The 15995-nt window shown below is 38.7% G+C and overlaps 1 protein-coding gene across 1 annotated transcript; it reads right to left on the bottom strand.

Annotated features, from left to right (window-relative positions):
- Positions 1–1607: 1607 nt before the first annotated feature.
- RNASEH2B (ribonuclease H2, subunit B) lies at positions 1608–15187 on the bottom strand (the record flags this gene model as incomplete). Its single annotated transcript, XM_010181575.1, has 6 exons — positions 1608–1715; positions 3644–3724; positions 8361–8403; positions 9334–9412; positions 12419–12524; positions 15123–15187. Coding segments are annotated over 6 exons (482 nt in total), but the record flags the coding sequence as incomplete, so codon positions are not given.
- Between the last annotated feature and the right edge of the window lie 808 nt (positions 15188–15995).

The following is a 15995-nucleotide window of genomic DNA, read 5'->3' as shown; positions in this document are numbered from 1 at the left end:
GTTCTCTGACTGTCAAACTGCTGGGCTAGGCTGAATGTTTTTCAAAATCTAGCCTTTCCAGTTCATGACCATAATTGCTCAATCTGGGCTCACCAAATGCTTGTTCTTTCCAACCACACCAAGGACCCACTGGATAAACCAATACATGCTGCTACAGGGCTGGTCTTCACTCACAGCCTAGACAAGTCAAGTAGGAAAAAAGCAAGAGTGCACTTCTAAAGGTGGCGCACACAGAAATTGTCACATACAATGACATCTACTGTTAACTTTTAAATTACTCTGAGAGTTAATCTCAGAAAAAGGGCTGATAGGGCTGGTGAAATTCTGCTAAAAACAGTTGAACAAGGCAGCGTGGTGTAACAGGAGTTTCTCTGTGGCTCCACATAGCAATTTTTGGGTTTTTTGTTTCCTTTCTTTTTTGGGTGTTCTCTACTGCGTCCCCCCTCCCTCGCTCATATTGTTTCAGAAAGTTGACATTCATTACCAGAATTTTATTAATCTATCTCCTTTTCAATTCTGTGAATCAGGGAAGTTGCCAACACAGCAGACAGCTACCCCTCTGAATATACAGGAATACTCTGTAATGAAGAAAGAACACACCCAAGAGCGAGTAGCACATTTTAAGTAAGAGTCCTACCTTATGCAAAACTTAATAGAACTAACCCTTATCCAAGACTCATCGTTAAGCTTTTGAATGATGCATCCAGCTCCAAACAGGCATCTTTAAAAACCCCAGTTTTGTCTTTAAATAAATCTTGTCCTAATTATTTTTGTGAGAACCTACTGAACTTGGAACTGAACATAAAAATACCTCTATATTGCTATGTGTTAAGAGATTTATTGCGTAAGCCCAAAGTGATGCTGTAATTCTTTAGGGATTAAAATTTATAGACAGGAAAATACCAAAACCCCTTAAGAAGTGTCGTGAAGCATAGCCTAACTCCTGAAACATACAGCAAATACAACAATCACAAATTTGTTACGCAAAGCACTTTATTGCATTACATGCACATTGACATTTATTGCAACTTGTTTATAGCATATTCAAAATTACCAAAATCCCATAATAGACTCGATCCTTGCCTCAATAAATTGCCACCAACAGCAATGCTAACATCAGCACTTAGATGTGGAGCAACATAAAAGTCTAATGATGCCATCCTATTCTGGTCTTATACTGGGCAAAAATCTCTAGAAAGTCTCAAAAAAAATAATGCTCCTTAGGAATGAAAACAACTCTTCTTAAAAACTAATTGAAGGAGGGCATATTTCCAGCCCAGAATGGACTGCAACAGAGAAAAGTCTGTGGTGGCCTTGACTGAGCTTGCTGTAGAACAAGCAGCAGCACAGCACGGTACCACGCTAAACCTTGAGTCTCAGCTGACAGGACCATGCTAACGCAGCCAGGCTGGAATATCTGCACAGTCCTGCTGGCCCCACTGAGGCGTAACACCTCTGTCCCATGCTAGCTCACAGATCTCTTCATCACACTCCACCATGTACACAGACATGCCCTGCATATACTATACTAACAAAAAACTCCAGGAGATGTCTTTAGCTTAACATAAAAATAACCAACTGTATAAAACCCTTCCAAGAATAAGTGTCTATTTTGATGCTTTAGGTTTGGAGCTGAAGAAAGTAGAAATAGATTTCATTCCACTTTTATCAACTTTGGCCAGAGCCTTCTGTGCAGCAGACATCTTGCTGTTTGCCTGTCAGTGAAATGATAAACAGAAAAAGTTAAGCTGCATCTCTACAGAAGAGTAGCATAAGCTACAAACTCCTAAATACAAGAGTCAAGTAAGAAGCTGAATTGCTTTTTTAGTATACAGCAATAAAGATAATGTTATTCAAGCTTTAAATTGTAGGAGAAAAATCTTACAAAACAAATCTAAAATTACTGAAACAGAAAAATACTTGTCACAAATTACTTAACCTCAGACCAAGACAGAGAATCAATTACAAGGACAAGGAGGTGAAACATCTTTCCCTTCTGTAGAACGAGGTATCCCAACGCAAACGTTTACTTTGGGATAATCCCTGAGTGTACATTAAGAGAAATAATGCATGCAATATAACAGATGCAAACAGTACCCTCCAACTCAATCTCATGATTATGCTGTCAGCAAGCTGAATTACAGCCTTGCATTATAGACGATGAATAATTCACACAGATTTATTATCAAAGACTCTATGCAGAGTGAAATAAAGGAAAAGAGATGGAAGAACTAAGAATGAAGAAGGTAACATTTGCAAAGCACTTTGAGGCCACTGGGACAACTTCCCAGACTTTTACACCTAAAACACATTTTATGAGCCACGTTTTATAGAGCTGACCTCTTTTCTTACATTTTATAATGTTATGTTCTAAATCTCTAGCTGTTTTCCTTATTAAGAAAACTCTGCACTGACCTTTATTCATAATACTGCTCAGTCTGCAAGACTTCACAATTACAATACCTGGGATCAGCTAGAAAGTTATGGATAGGATGGAGATATGCAACAACAGTATGATCATCTGTGTTACTATACAAACAAAACTACTGCCAAAGTATTTAAAAGAGAGTAGTATACTGTACAGAGTCCAAGCACTATCTTTTCTTTCCCAGATTCTCTCATCAACGTGCTTCATTATTTCAGAAGTAAATCATATTTAATGTTAAAATGAATTATCTCTCCTCAGTTTATTTCTATCTTCATGCTCAGTTCAAAAGCTATAGGTACATAACAGGGGAAGGGGGGAGTCAAGTATATCTTAATCTATTTATTACTTTCACTTAGGGGGCAATCCTCCTCTTATTTCAAAACTGGTATGTGTCTTGAATACACAAAGATCTGGGGGCTTTGGTGGGAGGAAGGAATGCATCTGTCACCAGCTGCTTCTCTTTGCAAAGGGATAAAGAGTAGTCAGCATTAGTCTGAAGGTCACAAGACCAGTACACAGGGCCTTTTTGGTTCCCAATGGACCGGAGAAAGATCCATTTTCCTTCCATGTTCAGAGAAATAAGCCAGGGCAAGCCTCACGACCTTGGCACACAGAGACACAATCTATTGCTTTTCACATCTCTGTTGCTCTCCTAGGAATAGTACAGTGGCAGGCAGACTGGACTCAGATTTGAATTGGCCTCCAAACTTGCATTGGAGCTGGCAATCAGCAAGCTCTGTGTTGATTTAACTTCATTAAGTTGACATAAGTAAGTGCACAAGCAGTATTTCTAAGTAAAAATAAAGCCTGTCTTAACATCCTTTGCAATTTAAGTGAATGCTGCCATCTTTGTTCCTTTTTCAGATAACTGAAATGTAACAGTTGCTATCACTAAGCCATAGGATTTCTCATCTAAAGATCTCAAAGAGCTTTGCAAACATTAGCTGAGCACCTTAACATATATTTTCAAGTCTGTGAGGTTCACTGGAATGTTCACTGATAAAATACAGGCAAACAGTAACAGTACAGAAGAGTTCAGAATGGGACATTAAGACTATCAAAGTCAAATTAAACCTGAACGAAAAGTTCAAGACGATATAACTAGAGACATCTGCCATCTTCTATTTGTTTTTCTGATGTGTTTTGGAAAAGAAAAACAGGCACACTCTGCTTATATGCTTTAGTAAAACACGCCTGAATGCAAGACCTGCTTACCTTTTTGGTTTTCAGACTGCTGCTGTTAAGCTTAGTATAGTCATCTTCTGCTTCCACAGGGACATCTGATAATTTCCTTTTCTGAAATGTTAGAGTGAGTTGCTCTGTCAACCACTTTCATGATGTACACACATGGAAGTTTAAAGCTTTGGTTTTATAACGCAACCATAGCACCAAAACAGGACTGGCAACCCTGAAGAATCTGCAGTAATGGGGAAGATTTCTCTTTGCAATTGTCTTCTTTACATGTAAATATATATACCATGTCTACAGTATTCAGACAAAATAATTCAGTGTCATGGGAAACATCTTCTTCTTCCTAGCCTTCTGAAGAATGACTTCTAGAAATCACTTGAATGCCGTCTTTAAGTTCCATGATTGTGACTGTGGTGTCAGAGACTATTTAGAGAACCTTTATGGAGCAGCTGTTGGAAGTTACTAACAGCCAGGGAACCTTGCCTCTGGTCCCCATGGAACTCTGCAGCAACGCCAGTGTTACTGCTATCTGCCAACAAGTGGACCGTCATCTAGACTATTATCTGGTTGTGCGCAACCTTTAGAAGTAATTAGTTTCTGCAGTCTGGCAAGAGTGAAACACTGACATAGTTCTGCTGACTGCTTCATCACTTGAATCCAACAGTGTATTAAGAAGCTTGACTCTGCATGTGCTGGGTGCCTTCTAACTTCAGAAATAATGGAAGTGAATGGTATTCGGCACTTCACATGATCAAGCCGTAAGAATGAATATTTCTTTTCATAAAGGTGAAAACTTCCTGGTATGTTTCCAAAAGGGAAAAAAAAAGCATACAGTATTTTACAACACTGTATTTTTATTATTATTATAGATCTGATATTATTACCCCGTCCTTAATAGCCTGTGAAATCTAAACTGTGGCCCTCCTAGTTTTTGTGCCGAAGAGTGATTTTGCAAGTAACTTGGATGGTACCATACATTTTAAGATCCTGTTTTATTCATTTTGTTTATGGTGCTTGTGATCTCTCTCTCCCTTCCTCCCTCTCTCTCTTTGGCACAGAAGCCAGGTCTGCAGCTTAGATTTCTCAGCTCTTAGAATGAGATCCAACAGCAGCCTTTTCTTTTGATTTCAATGGGATCTGGATCAGCCTCTCTAGGAGGCTGTTTACTGTGATTACATTTTCAAATTACAATCTAATGAATAATTACTGTTCTCCTCTTTTTCAAATTTATTAAACAAGTTTTTAAAATTTATAACAAAATGTTTGCATTTCAGCAAAATATTTGCTGTTTAGTTGTAGCACAGCCTATGTATTCTTTGTAGATGTCTGTCATCATCTGCCAATGGACAAACTCCCTGTGTGGACAAACTGGACAGTATGACTATTATAACACAAGATCAATGGCTTACAATTAATACAAATAACTTACAATTTTTATTTAATCATTAAATCACAAAGTCCAGAGTGCACCCAGTTTACTCTTGTACTACAAGAGAATCTGACATAGCTTTTCTGTTAGCGATTGAAGTTTTTAAATCTCTCCTCCTTTCAGAATTTATTTTAACATTACTTCTAAAGATGCAATTACTTTAGCATAACAGGAAACATTTGTCAGACCTTTCTTTATTTGCAATAATCCTATACTATGTCTGTCAATATACCTTGCCCTCATGAAGAGAAAAGTCAATGCAAGTGAATAAAAATGGTCTAAAGGAGACTATAGGTTCCAGCGTACAAGCCTGCTTTCTCCTCTGAGGTTGTGAAATACAGGAGTGTCTTAATCTCTGAAGTCACAAAGACTTAAACACAGATGCATCATACACACCCTGGTCAGTGCTCTGGAAATTAATCGGATCTTCAGCAAGATTTCACTGCCCAACAACTGAACAGTTCTAAGCCTCATTTCCTCTGTAACCAAACTGCTGAAATAAAACTATTTTTAAAAATAGATTCTCGGAACTATCCCAATGGTATAAAAGCTATTCATACATAATATGTAATGTACATCACATGTAGTTTAATATAGTTGTTGTAACATGCTTATATGGCTAATGAATATCAGTTGGCTCCTGATGTGCGTTTAATATTTCTTACAGTGCATAAAGATAATTCTTAACTGAATCAAAGGGCCAAGTAACTGCGCAGCCAGAACAACTGTCCAACCACATGGAAGTAACTTATATCCATGAATATACAATGGAGAACAAATGCTATTAATAACAGTAGGGTCCAATTATTACTGCATGTGCTAGCTGACATAGTGCTTAACAGAACAGTCACTGAACCAGCCAGAAATGAGGTTATTTCAGACTTTGTTTCTGTAAGTAGCAGGGACATTGCAGGAAAGGTCGGTGCAGTAAGTAACCTAGTTTCAGTAGACGTAGGGTGTCTCAGTTTAAATTAAATGAAAAGGATAATGAAAAGTGGGGTTCTTGATTCTAGAGAGACAAACTTTGCAAACCATATGCCTTACTTGTCTAAGCCAAAGGACTTGATATGTGAGAAAGACACTTCGAACGTAAAAGAAAAAGATGGAAGAACTGATTTTGGATCCCTTACTTCAAACAACATGAATATCTTGAAAGAAAGAGCTCCTCGGACTAAACTATATGAATTCTCCCCCTGTACACGCTCACACAGATGCACACATATTCCATCCATCACCCCTATCAAAAGACACTAGGAGTAAGCAGAATTCTACAGTTAACGGGGAAAAAAAGACTGCCAAAAAAAAGACATTTGTTTTAGGGGTCAGGTAATACTGGGATGAAGTAAGGACTGCCAAAAAGCCAAGCTGAGTTAGACCTTGGAAAGGAAATTTAAACAAATAGAAGAAGGTTGTTTAGCCACAGAAGCAAACAGGGAATCAGAAAAGAAAAAGCTAAGCTGCTATATAGCAAGGATTGGGCAGATATTAAAACTAATCTATGTGTAGCCTCAAAATGGAATAAATCCTTTGCCTCAGTAAACTGTTTTCAATAAAGATGAAGAGGTTAAACACAGGGGCAGAAAAGAGAATAGAAATCACTCTATTAAAGACAGAAGTAAAGCACAACATGCTGACACTGCTGGGAGACTGCCTCAGAAATCACAAGTCCAGAAGCAAAAACTGGCAACTGTTCTATCAGGACCATATTGTTGCAGAACGCCAAACACTCATCCATGTGTAAGGAGAAGGAAAAAGTGACAGTAGGTCTTAGAAGGAGGAAGGGGGGAGAAAAAGTGAAAGAAGGAAGAATAATTAAAGAGAGAGAAGAAATGAAAACTAAACATAGGTAATGCCTATTAACTTATCTTTTTTCCTTAAAAAACCCACATTTTTTGGTGACAGAAAATGTGAAGGACTGTCAGAGGATCTGACATGGTGCACTTAAGTAACTGAAATTATAGAAAACATAGACTGCATAAGAATTTTAAGGTAGGTAAGACATCGGGTAAAAGGGAAATAAAGGCAAATAATGCAGAAAAGGATGCCATAGGATTGGATGGAGATTACTAGTAGAGTGCCATGAATAATATCTATTAAAATGTTCATTAATTGTTAATTAAAGATAACAGCATGCTAACAGCTGCTGAATGTACACCATGTAGTAGCAATTATGAATACTTAAAATGCTTTTAACACTGTGAAAGAAAAGCCAGAGAACCTTCAAGATTGGAAACACTAAAAACAGATGAAATGTACGTAAGTACAAGGTCATGTATACAGCAGCTAACTGCCTGAGTTTCTCGTAAAACTGAATGCTGATCAACTAAAAATTGCAGTGAAGAACAAAAATTAACTGTGTGTCTTAACTGTCCACAGCATGACTGCGAGCTATCTGGTCCATCACACAGTAATAGAGGAAAACGTGACTCTAGGATGCAATGAGATGAAGTACTTCCAGGTAAGACAAGAAGGGAAGAATGCCATCATATTGTACCAGTAAAGGTTTTATTGTGAATAATTATATATGATTGTGATTCCCTGCTTTGAAACAATTGAATTAATCTTGGAATAGGTGTAAAGAAATGTTCCTGCAATGGTGAGGGAATGGAGAACTCATCTCACACAACCAAATTTGTCTTCACAAAATGAAAACACAAAAGATATACATTTTCCCTTTAGACATTGAGAGAACTAATGTTAGGGAGGGAAAAGAGCCATTTCAATTAAAAAAAACCCGACAATTAAACTGTTAGCACAAAAGCACAGGGGAATAAATTGGCCACGAATAAATTCAAGGTGGAATTTACAGGAAGGTTTCTGAGCATCAGAAGAATGAGGTTATAGAACACTCTTCCAAGAGAAGTAATGGAAATAAAAAATCCTAATGAGACTTACAGTGAAGTATGGTCAGTGCATGAGAGATTATCCAACATGGTTGTCTGGGAATCCATGATCCAGGAGGTCCCTTTCAGGGTCCTCATGAATTACATATGAAAGAAAACCTATGAGGTCATATTGTCCCATCAACCTCAATAAAACTAAATTAGCAAAACACATATGAAAAGACTGCTGACCAGAAGCATAAACTATGTCTTTTTCCCCTCCCTTTTTTAAATAGGAAAATCAACCAAAATATTCCTTATTAAAAATATTAAGTATCTGGTAAACTTCTTGCCTTATCTCAGAATGGCTTTTCAAAAGGTCAACTTACTTATTTTGTTGTACACAGTGCTTGGCCTAGTCTAGTTTTAATAATAATTCACAGAAATTAGCTTACACAATGTATCTCTCAATATCTTAATGTTCTCCTACCTTCAATGGTGGCTCTGATGCTGGGCTTTTAAGTTCTGGGAGCCTGCAGAACAAAACATTTTAAGTTATAAATTAAGACAGCTGGATTGCACAACCTAAATCTTATAATTCCTTCTCCACAAATGCTGCTTTGGCTATCAGCTGCTCACACACGGCATGTGTTTGCAAAAAAAGCAGCTCATGGACTCTGTATTTCTGACTTAGGTAACTAAAACAGAGCCAGGCACCATATGGAAACATGGGCTCTTTTAAAAGTTCTTACATCTGGAAACCAAACCAGGAGAACTCCACCTTACTTTTGAAAACCTTGGCTATTAGTAAGATGAAGCACATAACATCTCCTCAATGAAACTGTTCAACTATGGAACTTCAAGCTGCAAATCGCACATTTTTCCATAGGCCACCATAAAAGAACCCTTTGAACAGAAATTAACTGAGGGGCAGGTGCAGCGTCCCAGTGATGCTTCAAGCAAAGTCTGCTGCTGGCAGGGAACACCAGGATAAAGATGCTGGCTCACCTTCCAGATTTAAATATAAATTAACACAGGTTAGATATGTGGAGTTGAAGCCCAGCAGGACGGAGTGAGCAGGGAAAAGGAAAGAGGACTGGGGATGAGGATTCTACTCCTGGCTCTGCTGCTTGTGCTTGACTATTCCGGAGAAAGAGCTTTAACTCTGGATTTTCTTCCTCACCTTGCTTTAAAATGGGATACATTGCTCAGGTTTTCAAGATGCAACTGTGATAACAGACATACCAGATTTATATATTACATCTCTGCTCCAGGGTCATAGCAAAAACAGGAAGGCATAACATACATTTGAAAAAAATCACATTCAAAGCGTGGCAAATATAATATCTCATTGTGTCATTCACTGGAACCTTGATTAACAAATCTCAGTATTCAATGGAAATTACCAAAAAGACAATAATGCACACCACACAAAACTAGCAGCTAGCTGGAACAATACTTACCCTAGGTATTTTAACAACTCCTTACTCAGATCTTCAGAAATATATTCTGATATTAACCCATGGGCATACCATATATAGTCTTCACGAAGAGGGCAGGGAGTGGGAAGGAGAAGAAAAAGAACATTCACATTATATAGTCATGTTGCCTTAGCCATGTTGCATGTGCTACCATAAATCATAAAGTTGAATTAATAGTAAGAGACTGCTAATGGATACACTGTGATGGTTCTCTGTGTTGAGTAGTTTACGTTATATGACACTCATAGGTTTATTTAAAAAGTAAAGACTTACTACACTCACTTTGTCAGCACATGTTATTAATATCTGCTGTATGTACTTTACAAAAGCTGTTCACTTTCTGAGAATATGAGATATCGTGTATTTTTCCGAAGAAATTAAATTTTAAAAACCTGCAAAAGTAAAAAGCTGACTCAACAGAACACACAATCATTAATTTTAAAGCATCTGGATCTTACAATTATTTGGCAAGGGCTTCAGTACTAAAGTACGTTTTCTGGCTTCAACTGAAAACAATTAGATGAGACAATGAGTCTATTTCAAAGTCTTGTACTTAATTTCAGTACTTTTTGGAAAATGCCAAGGCCTATCTAAACATCACTGGCAAGACGGGATAATTATCTGTGGAAATATGAACTACTAGAAGCTGTTTTCAGTACAGGGCACTCCTGCTATAAATGTTTTTCTGAGAGACTAGGAAAAAAAAGTGACCCTTTTATAACATGAAGTCCTAAACCAGATCTTTTCTGGTCACGTTCCGCAAAAGCACTTACTGATCACGGGCTGGATCTTGCTGTTGCTGGGGCTGCTAGGGAATAACGGCACCCGTGCTCAGGGAATATTTGCCAAACAGACATTAAGCTCAAATCTCGCCTCTGAATCCCATCTACAATAGGCCAGCTCTATCTGTTCATATGCCTACATGCTCAGAGAGTTCAGAAGCTAAACTAGCCTCAAGATGGTAAAGAACTATTTATTCTATGCCAGAGATAGTTTCCTCTTTTTTTTTTCTTTTGTAATCTAAAGAGCCCAATGCAAACTGGCATTGAAGCAGAAAGCATTAACAAACTGACACCAGGATATGTATTTCAACTATAGTTACATCAAATTCTTAGTATCTCCCATCTGCACTTCTCTTTCCTTCACTGTCTAGATTCACCAAGGATCTGTCACTCCCTAAGACTACTTTAGGGCCAGGAGAGACCAAGAAATAATTCAAATCCAAGACAATTTCACCTCAGCACTTAATATGTCCAATTTATCGCTTAAGAAAAATATTCCCATCATTTCACTCCTTGCATTAGGACACTGAATGGTGAGTCCAAGACAACTGCTACTATTTTTTACAAAACACAACATCCATTCTCTGCATTTCTGCCTTGAAACAACCTTCACTGACTTCCTTTACCAATTTTAAAGTACCAGTTTGCCTCCTAGGGAGTTTGTGTTCTCACTCTAGCCTTGTTTTGTTATTAACCTCCTGCCAAACACTAGGAATGCTTGCCCACCTCCCTTCTTTGTCTTCTGAATAAATATTCATGTCTCACATGTTGAACATCCTCTCCTTCCCCATTTGTCACATTACACCCTCCCAGTTTTTTGCCCTACATCTGTAGATGCTACCTACATATACTCATCTATTTATATGGAACTGAACTTTCATAATGCCCCTATGAAAGCAACTCTACAGAAATAAATTGCACTGTCATGGCAATGAAAGGATCAGACAAGAAAATTAGTCTTATTAAAAATAAGTGTTGAGTAAGGTCCATTTAACTTCCTGTCATTCACCTTGCTACACATAGTGGGACTGCCTCCAAAACTTAGCTACTTTCAAACCCCAATATTCCCTCTTCCAGTGCCGCTCTTTTAAATCTGAAAAAGGCTTTATAAAAGACTGTGATATCCATGTTAATATAAAGTAAGAAGGAAGGTGGAAAAAACACTGCAGATGAGCTATTTAACTACAAATTTCAGAGATAAAGTATTTAAGCATAGTCAAGATGGTTGCTGTCAGGACAATTTTCCCTTTCTTTAAAAAAATGGAGGCAGGGAAAAGGACAAGAAACTACTGTAAAGTTAAAGTTGCTTATAAGTTTTGCAGCTTTGCCTCTTTTTAAAAACCATATATTACAATCTCTGTTCTATAAAACTGTCTAGTTGCCTCTTAAATCTAATTTATGTTGTTTCCTTTGATATTACTACTTGGTAACTCATTTTCCATTTTGTCAGCAAGTTCCTTTATTTCTCTGTATTCTTCAACAGCATGCAGACTTCTGAATGTCTCTGTAATAAGAAACTATTTGCTTTTGACCATCTTGTTCTAAACTTTTCTTAATTTTCAGTAACAGTCAAAGAATTTATTCCAAGTCCATTTTTAGGTTTCTCTACACAACTTTATATCCCACTACCATTCAGGACATTGTCCTCCCCAGGGAAAAGGTGACTAAAAGCAAACAGGATCACTCCAGACTTTTTGGTACCAGAATTGTCAACTTCAGGCAATTTAATACCCATGTTATTAAAGTTTTTGCCCTTAAGAAGCACACACTTGTGTATTTGATACATTTGTCACATAAAGTAATGTTTGAACCAGAAACTTTTGCTCTGTGACTATGACTTCCTATAATTCCTTCCCTTTGGGGAGAATTGTATGAAGAGTATTTGCATGCTAATAAAAATAATAAAAAAGCAGCCTGTTCTAATAGAGACAATAATTGCGTGAACACTCATGCATTACAAGCATGTGTTCAACTGTTCAAGACAGCTTCAGTTCAGCAAAGCACTTCAGCATATATTTCACTGAGAAACAGATTTTGAACTAAGGAGAAGCTAAAAGAACCCCAGCTGAGACCTACTGATAATTACAATGTCATTCAATGAAGATCCCAAATAACTCAGAACTAAGTCAAGGCATACAGTCACAACATACATGGAATTTTCTGTACAAGGAATAAATTTACTGCAAAGGCCAGTTTCAATACATTTGAGATTCTAAGTACGTGTTTTATTTCCATATATGTGATTTCAGAAAAACAGAATTCACTACAATGTTTAGTTTTCTTACCTTCCTTAGTATCTGTGATCTGTTTACCGCTGACATATGTAGCTGCATGTACCCTTTCACCTACACATATATTGTTGCTTTTAAGTGCTTTCACTGTTTGATTGACCTATAGGAAACCACAGAATGAAAGGTCTGTATCAGTGTTGTTATGCACATGTTAATGCAGTGACAAAGCTCTTGTAATTTTGTTTCAAGCATATAAAACACTCAAGTTATGGACTGTAGTGAAATTTAATACACACTTGTAATGACTAGCATATGAGCTCAAAGAACCCAAAGAAACCAGCATATCTTTGAACGTGTTGCCTTGGCAACACAGCACCAGTTTTGCAGCACCCCAAGATGAGCTGAGCTACTCAGATGCAACAGCCCTGATTATACAGGTGAGAAATACAAAGGCAGTCCTGACAGAAATAAAAGATTAAGGACTTTACAGAGCACTGCTATACTGGATCTAACAGAGAGATAACTGGCAGAAGAGATTTTCAACACCACAGATACCTGTTGAAATGTAAATATTCAGGTATTCACTGCAAAACAGGTATCTCCATGCCTCATCATTGCAGCAAGCAGACAAGATTCCCTACTACAGGTCAGTCAGTCTCACCTCTGTGCCTGGCAAGACTATGGAGTAGATCTTCTTGTAGGCTCTGCTAGGGCGCACGAAAAATGAGGAGGTGATTGGTGACAGTCCACATGGCTTCACCAAGGGCAAATAATGTCTGACAAATTTGGTGGCCTTCTACAATTGGATTACAGTAGTGGCGGACAAGGGAAGAACAACTCCTAACATCTACCCAGACTTGAGCAAAGCGTTCAACACTGAACATCCTGGTCTCTAAATCTGGTAAGACATGGATTTGATGGACGGATCGCTCGGTGGATATGGAATTGGTTGGATGGCTGCAAAGAGTGGTTGTCAATGGCTTAATGTCCAAATGGAGACCAGTGATGAGTGGTGTTTCTCAGTGATTAATACTGGGACCAGTGCTGTTAAATATCTTTGTCAGCAACATGGACCATGGGATAGAGCGCACCCTGAGCAAGTTTGCCAATGACACCAAGCTGGGTGGTGTGGTTGACACACTAGAGGGGAGGGATGGAGAGGCTGGAGAGGTGGGCCCGTGCCGATCTCATGAAGTTCAACAAGGCCAAGTGGAAGGCCTGCACGTGTGTTGCAGCAATCCCAAACACAAATACAGGCTGGGCAGAGAATGGATTGAAAGCAGTGCCTGAGGAGAAAGAAGGACTTGGGGGTGTTGGCTGATAAAAAGCTCAACATGGGCTGACAATATGCGCATGCAGCCCAGAAAGTCAACTGTGTCCTGGGCTGCATCAAAAAAGTGTGGCCAGCAGGTAAAGGGAGGTGATTCTCCCCCTCTACTCTGCTCTGCTGAGACCCCACCTGGAGTACTGCATCCAGTTCTGGGGCCCCCAACACAAGAAGGACATGGACATGTTAGAACGGATCCAGAGAAGGGCCACGAAGATGATCAGAGGGCTGGAGCACCTTCCCTACGAGGACTGACAGAGAGTTTGGACTGTTCAGCCTGGATAAGAGAAGGTTCCAGGGAGACCTTATTGTGGCACTCCAGTATCTGAAGGGGGACTACAAGCTGGAGAGGGACTTTTTACAAGGGCAGGTAGTGACAGAACGAAGGGCAATGGTTTTAAACTGAAAGAGGGTAAATTTAGACCAAATATTAGGAAGAAATTCTTTACTGTGAGGGTGGTGAGACACTGGCACAGGCTGCCCAGGGAAGTTATGTATGCCCCATGAGACATTGTGTAGGAAATCTTCATTCTAAGGGCGGTGAGATACTGGAACAGGTTAACCAGAGAAGTTGTGGATTCCTCCTCCCTGGAAGTGCTCAAGGCCAGGTTGGATGGGGCGTTGGGCAACCTGGTCTAGTGGGAGGTGTCCACTGGTGCCCATGGCAGGGGGGGGTGGACTGGATGATCTTTAAGGTCCCTTCCAATTCAAACTATTCTATGATTCTGTTTCCACTGACTTATTAAAATGATAAGGCTTCCTTATATAACATGATGCCTACAGTCTTCTTCTCCAAAGTGGCATCATAGCAAGGGCACACGTGCATGTACAAAATAAGATTCGCCTTGTTTATACCAAAACATAGACCACATCAAACTTAGCTATAACACTCGTTTATTTTGTGCATACTGTAGACTTCTTGAACAGCGTGACTGGATCAGGTTAGCAGCAACTGTACCAGGACCATTCTGACAGACTCTGCCAAAACCTTATGAGGAAACCCATTTGTAACACAAAACCTAGGCATTTCTGTCCAGCTTTAAAGCATGGCAGAATTTAGAAGTTGCACGTCAAAGCTCTCCTCTAGCCTATATGTGGACAAAGCAGAAGACAAGCCTCTCACTTTATGCAAAGCCTACAGAACACAGCAATAAGAAGAACTTCAGCTTTCTCTTCTCCCTCTCCACACTCCATGAAGCTCTTTCATGACAGCCCCATCAGAAGGAGAAACATTAGCACACCTATGATTTCTCTAATATCTCATCACATTCCCAAGTGCAACAACTTTACTGTGATGTCTGCCCTTCTTGGACAGGACATGCACCTTGAACTGAGGCATAACACATGGCTCAAATGCAGATATGGACAAGCTAATAAGCATTTTGATTCTAAACATAAAGCAATTTTAAAAGCAAAAGAGAAACACAATACCTTTTTCTTTAACCACTTCAGTGTCTTCTCTTGGCTGTACTTGTGGAATTTCTGACTGCCAATCTCTGAGAAAAAACAAGTAAGGGGAGGAATGTCATGACTGGTTTGGATTGCATTTTCAGTACATTTAAAATCTTGTAAGTTGTAGATACAGCACAAAAGTTGATTTGTGGCTTGCACATGTTTGATATCAGGGCAGTAAGTTTCAAAAATATCTGAAATGTGGAAAAATAAACAGACTAAACTGATATGCACAAGTCTGAACAACTTGACAATTCTTTAATTAGGCCCAAATCCAGCAGAGCACATATTTTATTTATTTATGTGTAATCTTGGACTGCATTAATTCACTAAGACTCTCTTAAGCCCTTGTAGTTTTCCAAACCTTCACTGCCCCGGGTCACCAGATTGGTCATTTTAACTACCTTGTTCACAACACAGAATGTTGGTTCCATGACTGCACGGCCTTTTTTTTTAACATAAAATCTTTACTTAATGACTTCCAGCATCCAGTAAGGGGCCAGGACAGAGAGCTGCTTAGTGAAGACAAACCATCCACCCTTTCAGCAAACCCTTTTCCTATCAGTTCTCCCCTCTCACTTCACGGGGTGACTCAAGCAAAAGTTTTACTTCTATCACCCTTTAATGTAGTTTAATATAGTATCAAAAGAAAATACAGAATGCAAAATAACGAAACACACTCCTTGTGAGAGGAAGCACACGATTCTTTTATTATTTATTGAGCAACATAATATAACTCAATGCTGTAAGAATTTCAGAAAGTGCTTCCCCTGTGATAACTAGGGTATCATGAACACTTGTTATTCACATGTGATCAGTTACCTGGAGATCACAGAATCACAGAACGTTAGG

The sequence above is a fragment of the Mesitornis unicolor genome, unplaced genomic scaffold (genome assembly GCF_000695765.1).
Source record: "Mesitornis unicolor isolate BGI_N332 unplaced genomic scaffold, ASM69576v1 scaffold28493, whole genome shotgun sequence".
Lineage (NCBI taxonomy): Eukaryota > Metazoa > Chordata > Aves > Mesitornithiformes > Mesitornithidae > Mesitornis > Mesitornis unicolor.
This window is presented reverse-complemented; position numbering and strand designations above follow the sequence as displayed.